Source organism: Gymnoscopelus braueri (assembly GCF_963280865.1).
Source record: "Gymnoscopelus braueri genome assembly, chromosome: 6".
Classification (NCBI taxonomy): Eukaryota; Metazoa; Chordata; class Actinopteri; order Myctophiformes; family Myctophidae; genus Gymnoscopelus; species Gymnoscopelus braueri.
In genome coordinates this window covers 4,094,755-4,107,641 of record NC_137607.1, presented here as the reverse complement: position 1 = coordinate 4,107,641, position 12,887 = coordinate 4,094,755, and the positions used below count along the sequence as shown (strand labels likewise).

At 40.1% G+C, this 12,887-nt stretch overlaps 1 protein-coding gene across 2 annotated transcripts in view; it reads left to right on the top strand.

The window, feature by feature from the left end:
- tomm70a (translocase of outer mitochondrial membrane 70 homolog A) overlaps nt 1-11,638 on the top strand; it is a 33,445-nt gene extending 21,807 nt beyond the window's left edge. The window contains exons 6-12 of one of the 2 annotated variants that reach the window (XM_080431186.1): nt 91-298; nt 1,718-1,852; nt 2,811-2,918; nt 4,474-4,590; nt 5,394-5,491; nt 6,669-6,791; nt 9,361-11,638. In XM_080431186.1, coding sequence (XP_080287312.1) covers nt 91-298; nt 1,718-1,852; nt 2,811-2,918; nt 4,474-4,590; nt 5,394-5,491; nt 6,669-6,791; nt 9,361-9,514 — 943 coding nt within the window. In that variant the 3' untranslated portion in view covers nt 9,515-11,638. The remainder of the gene's footprint in view (nt 1-90; nt 299-1,717; nt 1,853-2,810; nt 2,919-4,473; nt 4,591-5,393; nt 5,492-6,668; nt 6,792-9,360) is intronic. The other variant, XM_080431187.1, reaches the window with a different exon arrangement.
- The last annotated feature ends 1,249 nt before the right edge of the window (nt 11,639-12,887 follow it).

The following is a 12,887-nucleotide window of genomic DNA, read 5'->3' as shown; positions in this document are numbered from 1 at the left end:
TTCAGCCAAGTATAAATGAATCATCTAAGCAGCTCTTCATCAGTAGTCTTGATCAGCTTTGTTTCTTTTGGATGGTGGTTGTGTCTTCAGCTCAGGCTACCTGAAGGCCAAGCAGTACATGGAGGAGGAGAACTACGACAAGATCGTCAGTGAATGCACCAAGGAGATCGATTCTGAAGGCAAATACACCGCAGAGGCTCTGCTGCTGCGCGCCACCTTCTACCTGCTGATCGGAAACGCCACCTCCGCTCAGCCCGACCTGGACCGCGTCATCAACATGGAGGACGCCAACGTCAAGGTACTGGCCGTCGTTATTAGGGGCGCAACAGTTAACAGGAGTATAGTTCACCCCAAAAAAATTACTTTAATTCTATCGTTTGCTCACCCCGTGATGTCTTGAATGCAAGGAGAATTGTCGTTTGTATAACGTTCCTTTTTCGGTGAAGGACAAATCCAAAAAATACGAAAATACTTGGTGAATTGATGTAAAACGGAGGCCAAAATTAACAACAAAACTGCCCTCAAAACTAAAATCAGTTTATTAACTCCAAAACAACGCTCGCAGTGTAACCCCAAAGCTTCTCGTTTAGGCTTGCCGTGTTTACCTTTCTAAAATATTTACTGGGCTGAATCGTGTCATGCACGAATTGCGTAGATGCCTGGGCACTCGCCTGCGTGTGAACGAGCTCCCGTTAAACTAGCCTGGCATTGGCCAGACTGATAATGTGGAATCACTCTCACGTTCCTCCCCCGGTATCAGTCTGGACTAGTATGAGAAACCAGAAAATTATCGGTCCAATCTAGGGCTGGTGAATTAATATTCGAATATTGAATATTCCTCGAATATGGGTAAAATATGTATATTCGAATATGAAAATGAATATTAAAAAATGTTTATTGGACAGGGACAATACAAAAAACAAACAATGTATCAAGTTATAAAAACAAACAAAAGATAAGTTTTATTGGATCCGAGCACTCGATACATTGTTTTTGGTATTGTTTCTGTCAAAAAAAAGAAATATAAAAAAATATAGAATATAGAATATCTGCCATTTTTTAACTCATCAGCTGCCAGAGTTATTTCAGATTTTTAGCTGTTGGCTGCCAGAGATTTTTAATTGAAAAACAAAAAGTACTCAGGAGCCGAGATACAGAATTTTTAAGTTTTAAGTTAACAAGGAAGTGGATAGGAGTCTAGATCTTCAAAACATCATATCTCCTAGGTCTTAGGGTCAAAATAGAACGCATTTATGCGTTATTGGCAGGCAAGTGATGTATTCAATAGAACGCATATATGCGTTATTGGCAGTAAATGAGTTAAGACCAATATTCGAATATCATTTCTGGGGAAAGTTGACAGCCCTAGTCCAATCAGTGACTGCGTTTCAACTGCTGTCCGTACAACAGTGAAAAGCATCAAAATCTTTTTCTGATTTCTCATACACGCTCCCTATGGGCCGAAGTCCAGACTGATACCGGGGAGGAACGTTAGAGTGGATCCACGTTATCAGTCTGGCCAATGCCAGGCTACCGTTGAACCCCACTGGTACACCCCAGGCACGTTCTTCGCTCATGCATGTCACGGTTTGAACCGGAAGTCGTTTAAAAGAACGATTATGCAGAATAATTTGCGATCATCTCAAATATTTGCGATCAAACGGATTGTGTAATAATTGTGGCAGGTCTTAACGGTTACCCTCCTCTGCCCTGGCAGCTCCGCGCCAACGCGCTGATCAAGCGGGGCAGCATGTACATGCAGCAGCAGCAGCCCATGCACTCCACGCAAGACTTCAACATGGCGGCAGAGATCGACACGCGCAACGCAGACGTCTACCATCACAGGGGACAGGTAGGTGGTCCTGAAGGTCACAACCTGACTTGTATGAATGGATCCAGGAAGGAATTTTACTCTACTAGTTCAGTGTTGTCCAAACTTTTTTTTTTTGTCTTCATTTCCCCTTTCCCTGATTTCTGAATCCAAGCGTTGTGAGCTTGTAGATCGGAGCTATTTTTACTGTTTCTTAAAAGTTGTTTCTGTAAACTTATGAAATGTTTATCTTTTTCTTACATTCTTTTGTAAAAATGTTAGATCATTTCTGAAACAAATATTCAGTTAAAGGGAAATTTCACTTTCAAAAGAAATATGGGTCATTTTATCGTCTACTCAGGCTTTTGTGAGCCCCCCAGACCGTTTTTAAGTGCTTGATTCAGTATTTAGATATTTGATATTCATTTTATCAGACACCTTCCTATACAAACCCATTGTAACTTCAAACTCCATTTTTAACATGTTAGATTCATCAAAACCCCCCGTCCCCCCGGGCCGTGTTTTCTCGATTATATATTTGTTATTGTATTTTATTTTCCTTCAAAATAATATTTAAAAAAAGGTATCCTCACGTATTAAAGGACAATATCAGTCACCAGAACCAAGGACAGTGTTTCTGATGAATCTAACATGGTTAAATTGGAGTTTGAAGTTACAATGGGTTCGTATAGGAAGGGGGCGCGTCTGATAAAATGAATATCAAATATCTAAATACTGAATCTAGCAACTTAAAAACTGTCCGGGGTGCTCCTAAAATTACCCGATTAAAAACAAAAAGTGAAATATCCCTTTAAATGTTTGGAAATGTTTAGAATAATAATTTTGAAAATTTGTGGGAAAAGTATATAAAAAATGGAGGGATATTTATCGCAACCCAATAGAAAGGGGTCTGCGTCTGCGACCCAAAGATTGTTTGGGGAAACATCGCTGCTGTAGTGCAAGGTGAAGATGCTGATGGTGTTGTCCTTGGTTCCCTCAGCTGAAGATCCTTCTGGACCAGGTGGACGAGGCCGTGGGAGACTTTGACGAGTGCATCCTGCTCAGACCAGACTCGGCCCTGGCCCAGGCACAGAAGTGCTTCGCCCTCGTAAGTCAACAACTGAACATTGTATCTGTTGTTGTAATGTCATAACGTCCTCCGTTTGCTATTCTGCCTGAATCACTGCCTGAAACTATCCTTTTAACTCTCTGTGCCAGACCCCGAGTTATCCCGAGTTTTAGGGTTATACCCTCAGTGCCAGAACGAGAAATCCCGAGATAAAAAAAAAAAAAAAAAAGGGGGGGGTTTTCTTTTTTTTTTGAAAAAAAGTGTTAAGAACCCAAGATATCATTATCTGAAGATTTGCAGCTCCATCCACTCTTTGTTTAACCTATAACTGAAAAAGGCTGTATCTCGCTTCCTAAGCACTTTCTTTTTACTTTGAAAAGAAAAAAGAAAAAAGTTGGCATAGTTCGCAATAATTTTTTTTTTTTCATTGGCACTGAGAGAGTTAATCTTGGTTTTAGTTTTCACAGTGAACCTGGATTAATTTTAAAGGGATATTTAACTTTCAAACATGTTTGGGGTCATTTCACCCAGACAGTTTTTAAGTTGCTAGATTCAGTATTTAGATATTTGATATTCATTTGATCAGACACTCCCCCCTCCTATATAAACCCTTTGTAACTTCAAACTGCTCACAAAAGCAGAAAGAGTAGATGTTAATATGACCCCAAACATGTTTGAAAGTGAAATATCCATTTAACCCTGCTGCCCCACTACGTTAAAAATCTGTTTGGGATTAAATGTAAACTTGGTGGTTGTAATGTAAACTTGGTGGTTGTAATGTAAAAATGGCATGGTTCCATGTGTCCACTCTCAGACTCTAGCAGTGTGCTACACACACTGTTTTTCAACATTACTGTCAGCAGTTCTCACATTTAACGCATTAGTTCTACTAGTGTGCTTCATTCTAGGACACACAGCGTCTCCGCAGAGCACTGTCCTACGTGGGCCACAGTAGTGACAGTCAAATCAACCTGCTTCATCCAAAATGTGATATTGACATAAAATGTATCCAACGTATGTACAGTATCAAATGTCCAATGTTTCTGGCTGCCACAAAATCTATAATTTTAGATCAAAACAAGGTAAACGTAAACATGGTTAACGTGGCTTTGTATTATATAAACTCCATTCAAGTTTTTGCACAGCAATGTTAATTTGTATAAAATAATGACGTCACACTACGTTTCTTTCACTTCACTTTGCAAGTTTCTGGCTGTTTTTCGGCTGAAGCTAAATAGCTTATTCTGCCTACCCTTTCAACATAAAGTACATACATGACAGATAAAGAAAACAATTTAAGTCTAAAAAAATTTAAACAGGAGGAGAAAAAAGAATACAGAAAAACAGAACAAAGGTTTTTGCTTCATAATCCAAAATATATTTATATAAATACAATGCATGATTGTTATACATGTGAATACGTGATTGTATTTTTGTATCTGTTTTATTTTCTCTGTGCCACGAATAACCCTCACAAGTGTTTGCGAATACAAAAAATGTCCCATCCCTAATTTATGTATACGGTCTGTAGCAGTAATCTATGTATACACTTAAGCAGTAATATGCACGTTGTGTTGCTCTTTGTGTCTTTCAGTACAGACGGGCGTATACTGGAAACAACCCAAACCAAGTACAGACGGCAATGGACGCCTTTGAGGATGTCATCAGGAGGTTTCCCAAGTGTGCAGAGGGCTACGCGCTGTACGCTCAGGTACCCGTCACCCGTTTTCACCTTTAGATTTACCAATCGTCAGTTTTTGCACTCTTGATTCCTTTCTCTATATTTCTTGGAATTTTTGGGAAGCTTTTAACTTTACATGGTAAAACATAGCAAAAATGTTATTTATTTCTCCGTTTATTTTTTAACATTGAAGTGAATGGAGCAGCAACTTTTTGGAAAATGTTATCTCCTGGTTCTTTGTGAACGGAAAAACGGAAAAAACAAAAAAATAAAGAATAATTTTAGATTTTTATTTATTTATTTTATTTTTTATTTATTTTTAAGACGTTTATAAACGTTTTTTGGCAGGCAATAGCTTAATTCTCAAACGTTTGGCAGGCAGAGAGTTAAATCACTCAACGTCCTGCATTACCCCCCCGTTTCAAAACTGCACATACTGTATGGAGGACGTCGAGTGATTTTAAGACGAGCGATTCCCAAATCATATAGAAGAATCATGGCTGTATGGAGTATATTGACAGAAAGTAAGAAACGGTGGAGTCTTGTTTTTTTAAACAAAAGCAGAGACAAAGAGGATAACCCAAGCTTTCCGTACAGGTGCAATATTGTTGAGTTTATCGTCGTTTAATACAATCAGAAGATGGGACTTTTCAGTCTCATGAATGGGCTGTGGAGAGCTAATGAGTAGAGTATTGCAGCTTGCATGCAGCTAGCATCTAAGTTGCCTGTGGCAAAAAAAAAAGTTAGTAGCTGTCACTGCCGAAAGGCACTGGCCTCCTGGAAGTATGTTCAACATGCCTCCGTCCTCACCACAATAATGTGTTGTGTTTCAGGCCCTGACTGATCAGCAACAGTTTGGAAAAGCAGATGAGATGTATGACCAGTGTATTGACCTGGAGCCAGACAACGCTACCACATACGTCCACAAGGGGTAGGAGAATTTTAAACTCTGTAGACCAGGGGTCTTCAACCTTTTCAGGCCAGGGACCCCCAAACTGATGGGGTGATGGAGCAGGGACCCCCTACCTCGTAGGGTAGGGGGTAGGCCACCACATATATCGTATATTTATGTATAAAATTGTGTTTTATATGTATAAACATGAACAAATGGTTGCCTGGAGCCTGCTCCTACCCACAGGTTGTCCCAGTAGGTGTGCAAAAGACCTTTTCTTTCTCTACAAAATATGTATAAACATACCATGTTATTGTGCATTCAACATTAAGCTATTAAAATATGTAATGTTATGTTTAAAGACATATTGACATTTTTGAGAAAAAAAAATAACAAAGTTTTTTAACTTTTTTTTATTTTTAATCAAACAACAATTTTGCGGACCCCCTGCAGTACCTCCGCGGACCCCCTGTTGAAGACCTCTGCTGTAGACTTTGCATAGCCATATATAATTTGTTTATGTTTTCTTGTAAACTGCTGCCTTACTTCATTGTACAAGACTGTCGTGGAAAAGTAACGAAAATAGTCGATCTCTGTTTTCGAAAAATGTGAAAGTTAAAAGTGGTTTAATTGTGTCTGTGGGTTTTTTAAAGTGTGTCGTTGCTGTCGGGCAGAAACCTCTTATGTCCATATTTTAACTTTTTGTGTTTTTCTTTCGTAAATGAACGCCCTAGTTCAGTGGTTTTCAACCAGTGGTCCTTGAAGGGGGTACCAGGGGGTCCCCAGATAAATTAGTGTTAACATAGCGTCATCATTATTTTAACCACTTAGCTTTGGCTATTGAAAAATAGCAGATATACAAGCTCATAGCGCGGCACTCTGAGCTTGTAGATCTGCTCGAAATATGTAGATCTGCTCGAAATATCTGGAAAATGTGTGCATATCTTTGAATATATATATATATATACCTTTTTAACATTTTTAACTCAAATCTCTGCTTCTGGCACAAAACATTTTCAGATGGGGGTCCGCGGCCAAATACATATCAATTTAGGGGTCCTTGGCATGAAAAGGGTTGAAAACCACTGCCCTAGTTGATCATACTACATGTCACTCAAAAGTAGCAGATCTACAAGCTAATAATATAATAATTTAAAGATAAGATCACTGATTAAGATTCATCAGTGTGTGTAACCCAAGTATTGTATGTGTTCAGTTTGTTGCAGCTTCAGTGGAAGCAGGACCTTGACCTGGGTCTGGACCTGATCAGCAAGGCCATTGAGATCGATAACAAATGTGACTTTGCCTACGAAACCATGGGAACCATCGAGGTTCAGAGGTGAGTTAAAGTCTCTTAACTTTGTCTACGTTCAGACTAGCAGCCCGAATCCCATCTCTAGCATCTCCTGTTTCTCTACCGCGAGGAGGCTTGATGCACAAGTACAACCCCTGGACATGACGCTAGTATGTCGTAGGGACTTACCCCCAAAACCAACCATTTTATAGTCTTTGGTGTGACTCCGCCAGGGATTGAACCCCAACCTCCCAATCTCTAACCACAAGGCCACTGAGCTGGTAAAAAACCAACGGAAACAAAACACATGGACACTGATTTTTGTGAATCAGATTTGGACCACATTCCTTGGTGGTTTGAAATTGGTTTGCGATTGAAATCTGATTTCTAAAGATGTGTCTCAATCTAGAAGCACTCAAGTCAGATATGAAACTGTCCAAAACAACACATAACAATGACGTGACGCAACTTAACACATTCACTGCCAGGGGCTTTCTAATACTGGAAGGTAGCTTCTGCCAGCATTTTTAAGCATTCTGACAAATCTTTCAAGAACCACAGAATATTTATCTCCAGTATGATCGATCCCCTGATGGTTGCTCCCCGTTCTCTTGTTATACCCAGTTGAAAATGGCATGTTTCGCTCAAAATACATAGTAAAAAAAAAGTACACAGGAGCCGAGATACAGGATTTTTAAGTAATAATTTAACCAGGGAGTGAATGGAGCAGTAAATCTTCGGATGACGTTATCTTGGGTTCTGGACGTTGGTGCCCTGTGCTGCGCTGCTTTTATCCGCCAGATTGGGACGTTCACGGCATATTTTGCGCCATTACGGTGCGTTCATCATCGGTGACGAGTGCCTCTAACAGCCGCTGCTGGCTGCGTGCAGCGTGCTGCGAGTTGCAGCGTGTCTGTGTGTGAGGATGCGAGGCAACGCTCACACAATCACGTGCAGCATGCGTCCCCTCCCTCTGCGCCTAATGGCTGTACATGGGGCCGACGTGTGCTTTAGCGTGATTGTGTGAGTGTGGCTTCAGGAAGTAAATTCCTAGCCTCGATCTCCAGGCTTTTATTTTGTAGTTTTGCTATAAAATGAAAGCTTGGAAATTCCTGTCCCAGCTGTTGGTACGCAAAAGCGCCTCGCGTCGTCTGATGTGTCGTGCATTATTTATTTTATGTGCGCCCCTGGTTATTATGGATGGAATGGAGAAATGCCTACTGTGAAAACACTGGTGATGGGGTAGGCTGATGTGTACAACAATGTTCCCTACAGCTTTCACTGTAGTGCCGCGCTATGAGCTTGTAGATCTGCTATTTTTGAAAAATCTTGAAAATGTGTGCAAATCTTTGAATATATATATATATATATATATATATATATATATATATATATATATATATATATATATATAAGAATATATATATATATATATATATTCTTTTAAAGCGAACATTTTTTAACTCAAATCTTCTGGGGTCCCAAATTCATATTGTTTTGGGGGTCCTTGACATGAAAATATTTGAGCACCACTGATATAGAAACATACGTTTTTCAGAATACTGTTGGTGTTTAGAATACATTTGTAGAATGGGCTTCAGGTCTTAATGGGTTAAGATGCAACGTTTCGGTCGCTTGGACCTTCATCAGGCAGGAATCACATTTCAAACCAATGGTTCAAATCCGACTCGCCAAAAAAAAGTTTTGCTCAGCACTGCGAATAGAGAGGGAAACGACATGACGGCCGAGATGACTGCTGTCTGTTTGTTTTTTCTGCACGGTTTTGTGTGAAAGGCTGTAGCCTGATTTCGACACCGTCGTATGACAGCATGAATTAAGCCTTTCTCACGCCTATGTCGTTAACGTCGTTGCCACATCAACCCATGCACATGACGATGATGATGATGAATGTCTGAATACACAAATCCAAATCTAGATCACTTGCAAAATAACACAGAGGGACTCAGATTTGAGACAAACTAATCGGATTTGCCGATTAGTTTTTAGGCCAAGCCTTTGTTCAGCAAACGCATCATCCCATGACTGTGGGACAGCAGTGTTGATTTTGTCGACTAAAACTATGCCGAAAAATGTTGGTCGACTACCTTTTTTCACTGACAAAAACTAAATAGAAACTAAAGCTATGATGACTAAAACTAAGACTAAATATATTGACAATTTCGTCAACAAATAAAAACTGGACTAAAAAAGACAGGGACTAGTGGAGAAGAGATCCAGTAGAACTAAAAGACAAGTCATTTTATGGTTGGTTTGCGCATGGGTGTTGCACTCTGAAAATAGCAGATCTACAAGCTCACAACGCGTCGCGTTGTGAGCTTGTAGATCTGCTATTTTCAGCATGCAACCGAGTGTAAAATCAGCCATTACGACACCATCAAGGCACCGCCAACATACATTTAAGTCGACTAAATCAACTGTAGATTTAGTCGACTATAATCTTATGACATTCAGTCTACTAAAACTAGACAAAAACTAAAACATTTCAGATGACTAAAATATGACTAAAACTAAATACAAATTTGCTGTCAAAATCAACACTGCGTGACGGGACTTGAAATAACGAGAGCTTTTTTCTTTTCTTTTTCTCTTTCAGGGGCAACCTGGACAAGGCGATAGACATGTTCAACAAGGCCATCAACCTTGCCAAATCGGAGATGGAAATGGCCCATTTGTACTCGTTGTGCGACGCCGCCTACGCCCAGACAGAAGTGGCGAGGAAGTACGGGCTCAAGCCTCCAACACTGTAAAAAGCATCGTGTGCTCTTTAGTTGCGCGCCGGTGTCGCAATGGGCAAAAAAATAGCCGATCTACAAACTCGCAGAGCTTTGCGATGCAGCACGTCCGAGCTTGTAGATCGCCTTTTTTTTTTCTTTCTTTCTGGAACTCGTGGCCCGGAGCACGGGCGAGTATAAAATTAGGCTTCACTATCTCCTCCGGCTGCTCGCCAATCCCCGATCTCCACTGCTGAGCCTGAGTTGTGTTTAAACTGCAACTTAACAGTTATCGTGTTTTTTTTTGTTTTTTTTTTGTATGAAAACGAGTACCGGATAAGAAAAGCAGCAAAAAAAAAAAAATTCCATTATGTGAAAAACGTGCTCCCAGAGTGTGAGCCGTGTTTACGTCACGGTTGGCCAACCGGAGAGGAAGGAGCCACCAAAAGGCTGCGGTCCAAGCCTCTGGTAGATTCGGGGGGACGATACGGTTTTACCCAACTGAGCCTTCGCCGGCGTTTAATTTGACCGCCCTTCCGTTTTTAAAGGTGGTTTAAGTGATATTTTTTTCTTGTCAGAATGTTAAATGGTTCTATATTCTGGTAGTAGAAAAATAATCCTGTCTCATCATTGCTGTCGACTGTTTGTTCAGTAACAGGGGGCCCTCCCTGTCTCTCCAGCTCTTTAGTAAGCCGAAAATACATTTTCAGGTCAGGATATCAACTTTATTCAATGAGGTGAGGTGAGGACTGAATTTTATAGTGTTCCACTGTTCCAACACCTTTTTTTTCCAGTTGCAATTTAACTTGCTCATCATGTATGGTATTGTAAGTGAAAATGTATTTTCTGTTTATTAAAGAGCTGGTCAGACGGGGATCCCTGTGTTACTGAACAAACACTAGAGCAGTTATATAATAAGAATATAGAGATGTAACATTAAAATAAAGAACCAGAAATATATCACTCGCAACACCTTTGACTCTCATTTAGCCCAGGATGATTTTCTGTCAAAAGAATCCTGTCCCATGTATATAGAAAGGAAAACATAATTATATATACATGAATGGTCGTCTATAGCCATCTGTCCACTAGTGATTTTCAAATGAATATGCATATTATGAAGAGAGTTGAGAGTGTGCTCAGTCCGTTCAGCCCGTTATTGGCTATCGATGCTTTTTGTGACATTTTTATGTCTCCAGTACATACTGTGAGAGCTCCCTATAGTTCTAATGGACTGTTTCACTTGTTAATTTATGTTGATTTTGTTCTCAACAAGTGCTTTTGTCCAGCCACTTCCTTTATTCTGAAGCAGTGGTTCTCAAAACATTTTAATTTCGAGGACCCCCCGTAACTCTGGAAGTGTAAGAGTGTGCAAATGGAACCGAACGGACCCTTAGAAAACCTCCGAACACTTGTTTGCAGGAATAATGCGTACTCGTTGAAACTCTCCATTCCGATTGGCTTTGAGGTGCAGGTGGATGGTGTTGTTGCTTCAATGCAGCGTTCTTCAGCTTGCAAAATCGGTGGACGAACGCGGCCATACAACCCGACTGGGTCTTCCTATTGGCTGGTCTTTTGAGCGGGTCTACAGTGAGTTTTCCCCCCATTTGGCTGACATGGCATTTCTCAGTGTCTTCTTTCTTTGAAACTTCTCTCCATTTGGTTCCATTTGTACCCTCAAAGAGTGTTAATCCAAAATGAGGGAGTTCCATTCGGAACCCCTTCAAGGAAAACATGGGGGTCCCTCTACCCCACTTTGAGAAGCACTATTCTAAAGCCCGGTTCACACTTAGTTGCGCGGCTGGTGTCGCGTAAAAAAAAATAGCCCACAATTATACAAACTCAAACGTTGTTGTAAGCTTGTAGATCGGCTATACTTTCTTTCGTCTTGGGACACCGGCGCGCAACTAAGTATAAATGACCTACAAGTATGACATCGGTTTGCAAGTGGCAAATGCAAGATTGAAATTCTAGTAAACTGTGTATAATTGTCCGTGTTTGGTGTAATGCTGGTATCGATCACATGGGATTAGGGCACACACAGAGATATGGTTCTGTAAGTGTTGTTTTTTTTATTTTGGGATTGCCTGTTTTTTTTCTTTTTATATATATTCTGTACAGCATGTGATATTTCTCTTTATAAATTAATAATGGTAATGCGATGCTTGTACCGACGTCAAAATCTGAACATTAGGAAACCCCCCCCCCTCCTCCCTTAACTATAAAAGCAAACTTATCATGACAAACGATTGACATAACTTTTCACATTTTAGTGTTTTTAGTTGATTGGTTAGTTTTTCCTTTTATCCACTTGCCTCTAGTTTCAACGTTTGAAGAAAAGGGAAGGTCGTTTAGCGCTTATATTTTTTTCTAGCTCACTCAATTCAAGGATAATTCCCTTTTGTTTTCTATTTTAATAATATTGCGTTGTGTTTCATGCAGTGTTCAGATGCATCTCTTTAAACGCGGTAGTCGAGGAAGACGGTGGTTTTCAAACCTTTGGGACCCACATATCTTTTTTTCTTTTCTTGCAGCAAATGCCTTATCGTTGGTAACCTGGCACCATCCTTAAATTATGAGTCGCTTATTTAATTTTTCTTTAGATGCAATTTTGTCTAAGAATAATGAGAATCTCCTCTAAGAACTAAGGTGAAACTGGAACGCATGCTTTGTCGCTTGCCAAGAAGAACTGATCTACAAGCTAACGACGCGTCGCGAAGCAACACGTTGTTAGCTTGTAGATCCGTTCTTTTTGGCAAGCAACGGCGTCACGCAGTGGTGCAAAAAATGACGCTTCAGTCATCTGCCCTGCAGTTTTCCAGCTGACCTAGTGACCCCTAAACCAGTGCACCCCAGTTCCACCTGCCCGCTTTTATTAGCCTACACACACTGAACAAGAGACATCTGAACCATCTCCTCCACAACAAACCAGGAGTTAACCTTTAGAGAGACGGATGTGAGCTCTTACCAGTTCTGTGCGTCTGTCTTTAATCATCCACTTATAAGACCTATTTTTGACTGTATCATGTCCTGAAACACTAACATTCTTTATCCGAGAGATGTATCACGACCAAAGTTAAAGAGAAAAGAAAAAAATCCTAATAAAGTTATAGTTCCTGAAAAACTATTCCCTTGTGAGCTACTGTATAATTATCTCCACAGCCTCAAAGTGTGGCTACCTTGTCACACTGTTTTTATTTGAATTGAAGAACCGTGCTGCCACTACAGCTGTCCACCAGGGGGAGTAGGAATACAAGGAATGTAAACGATTCATTTACATAATGAAGTCTCTCCAAATTGACTGTACTTGCTCTTTGCTGCACTTAAGCTGACATACAAAACTTATTTTAATGAATAAAATGTTGTTTTAACCAATCTGTATGGTAGAGTATGTTAATACAATATAACT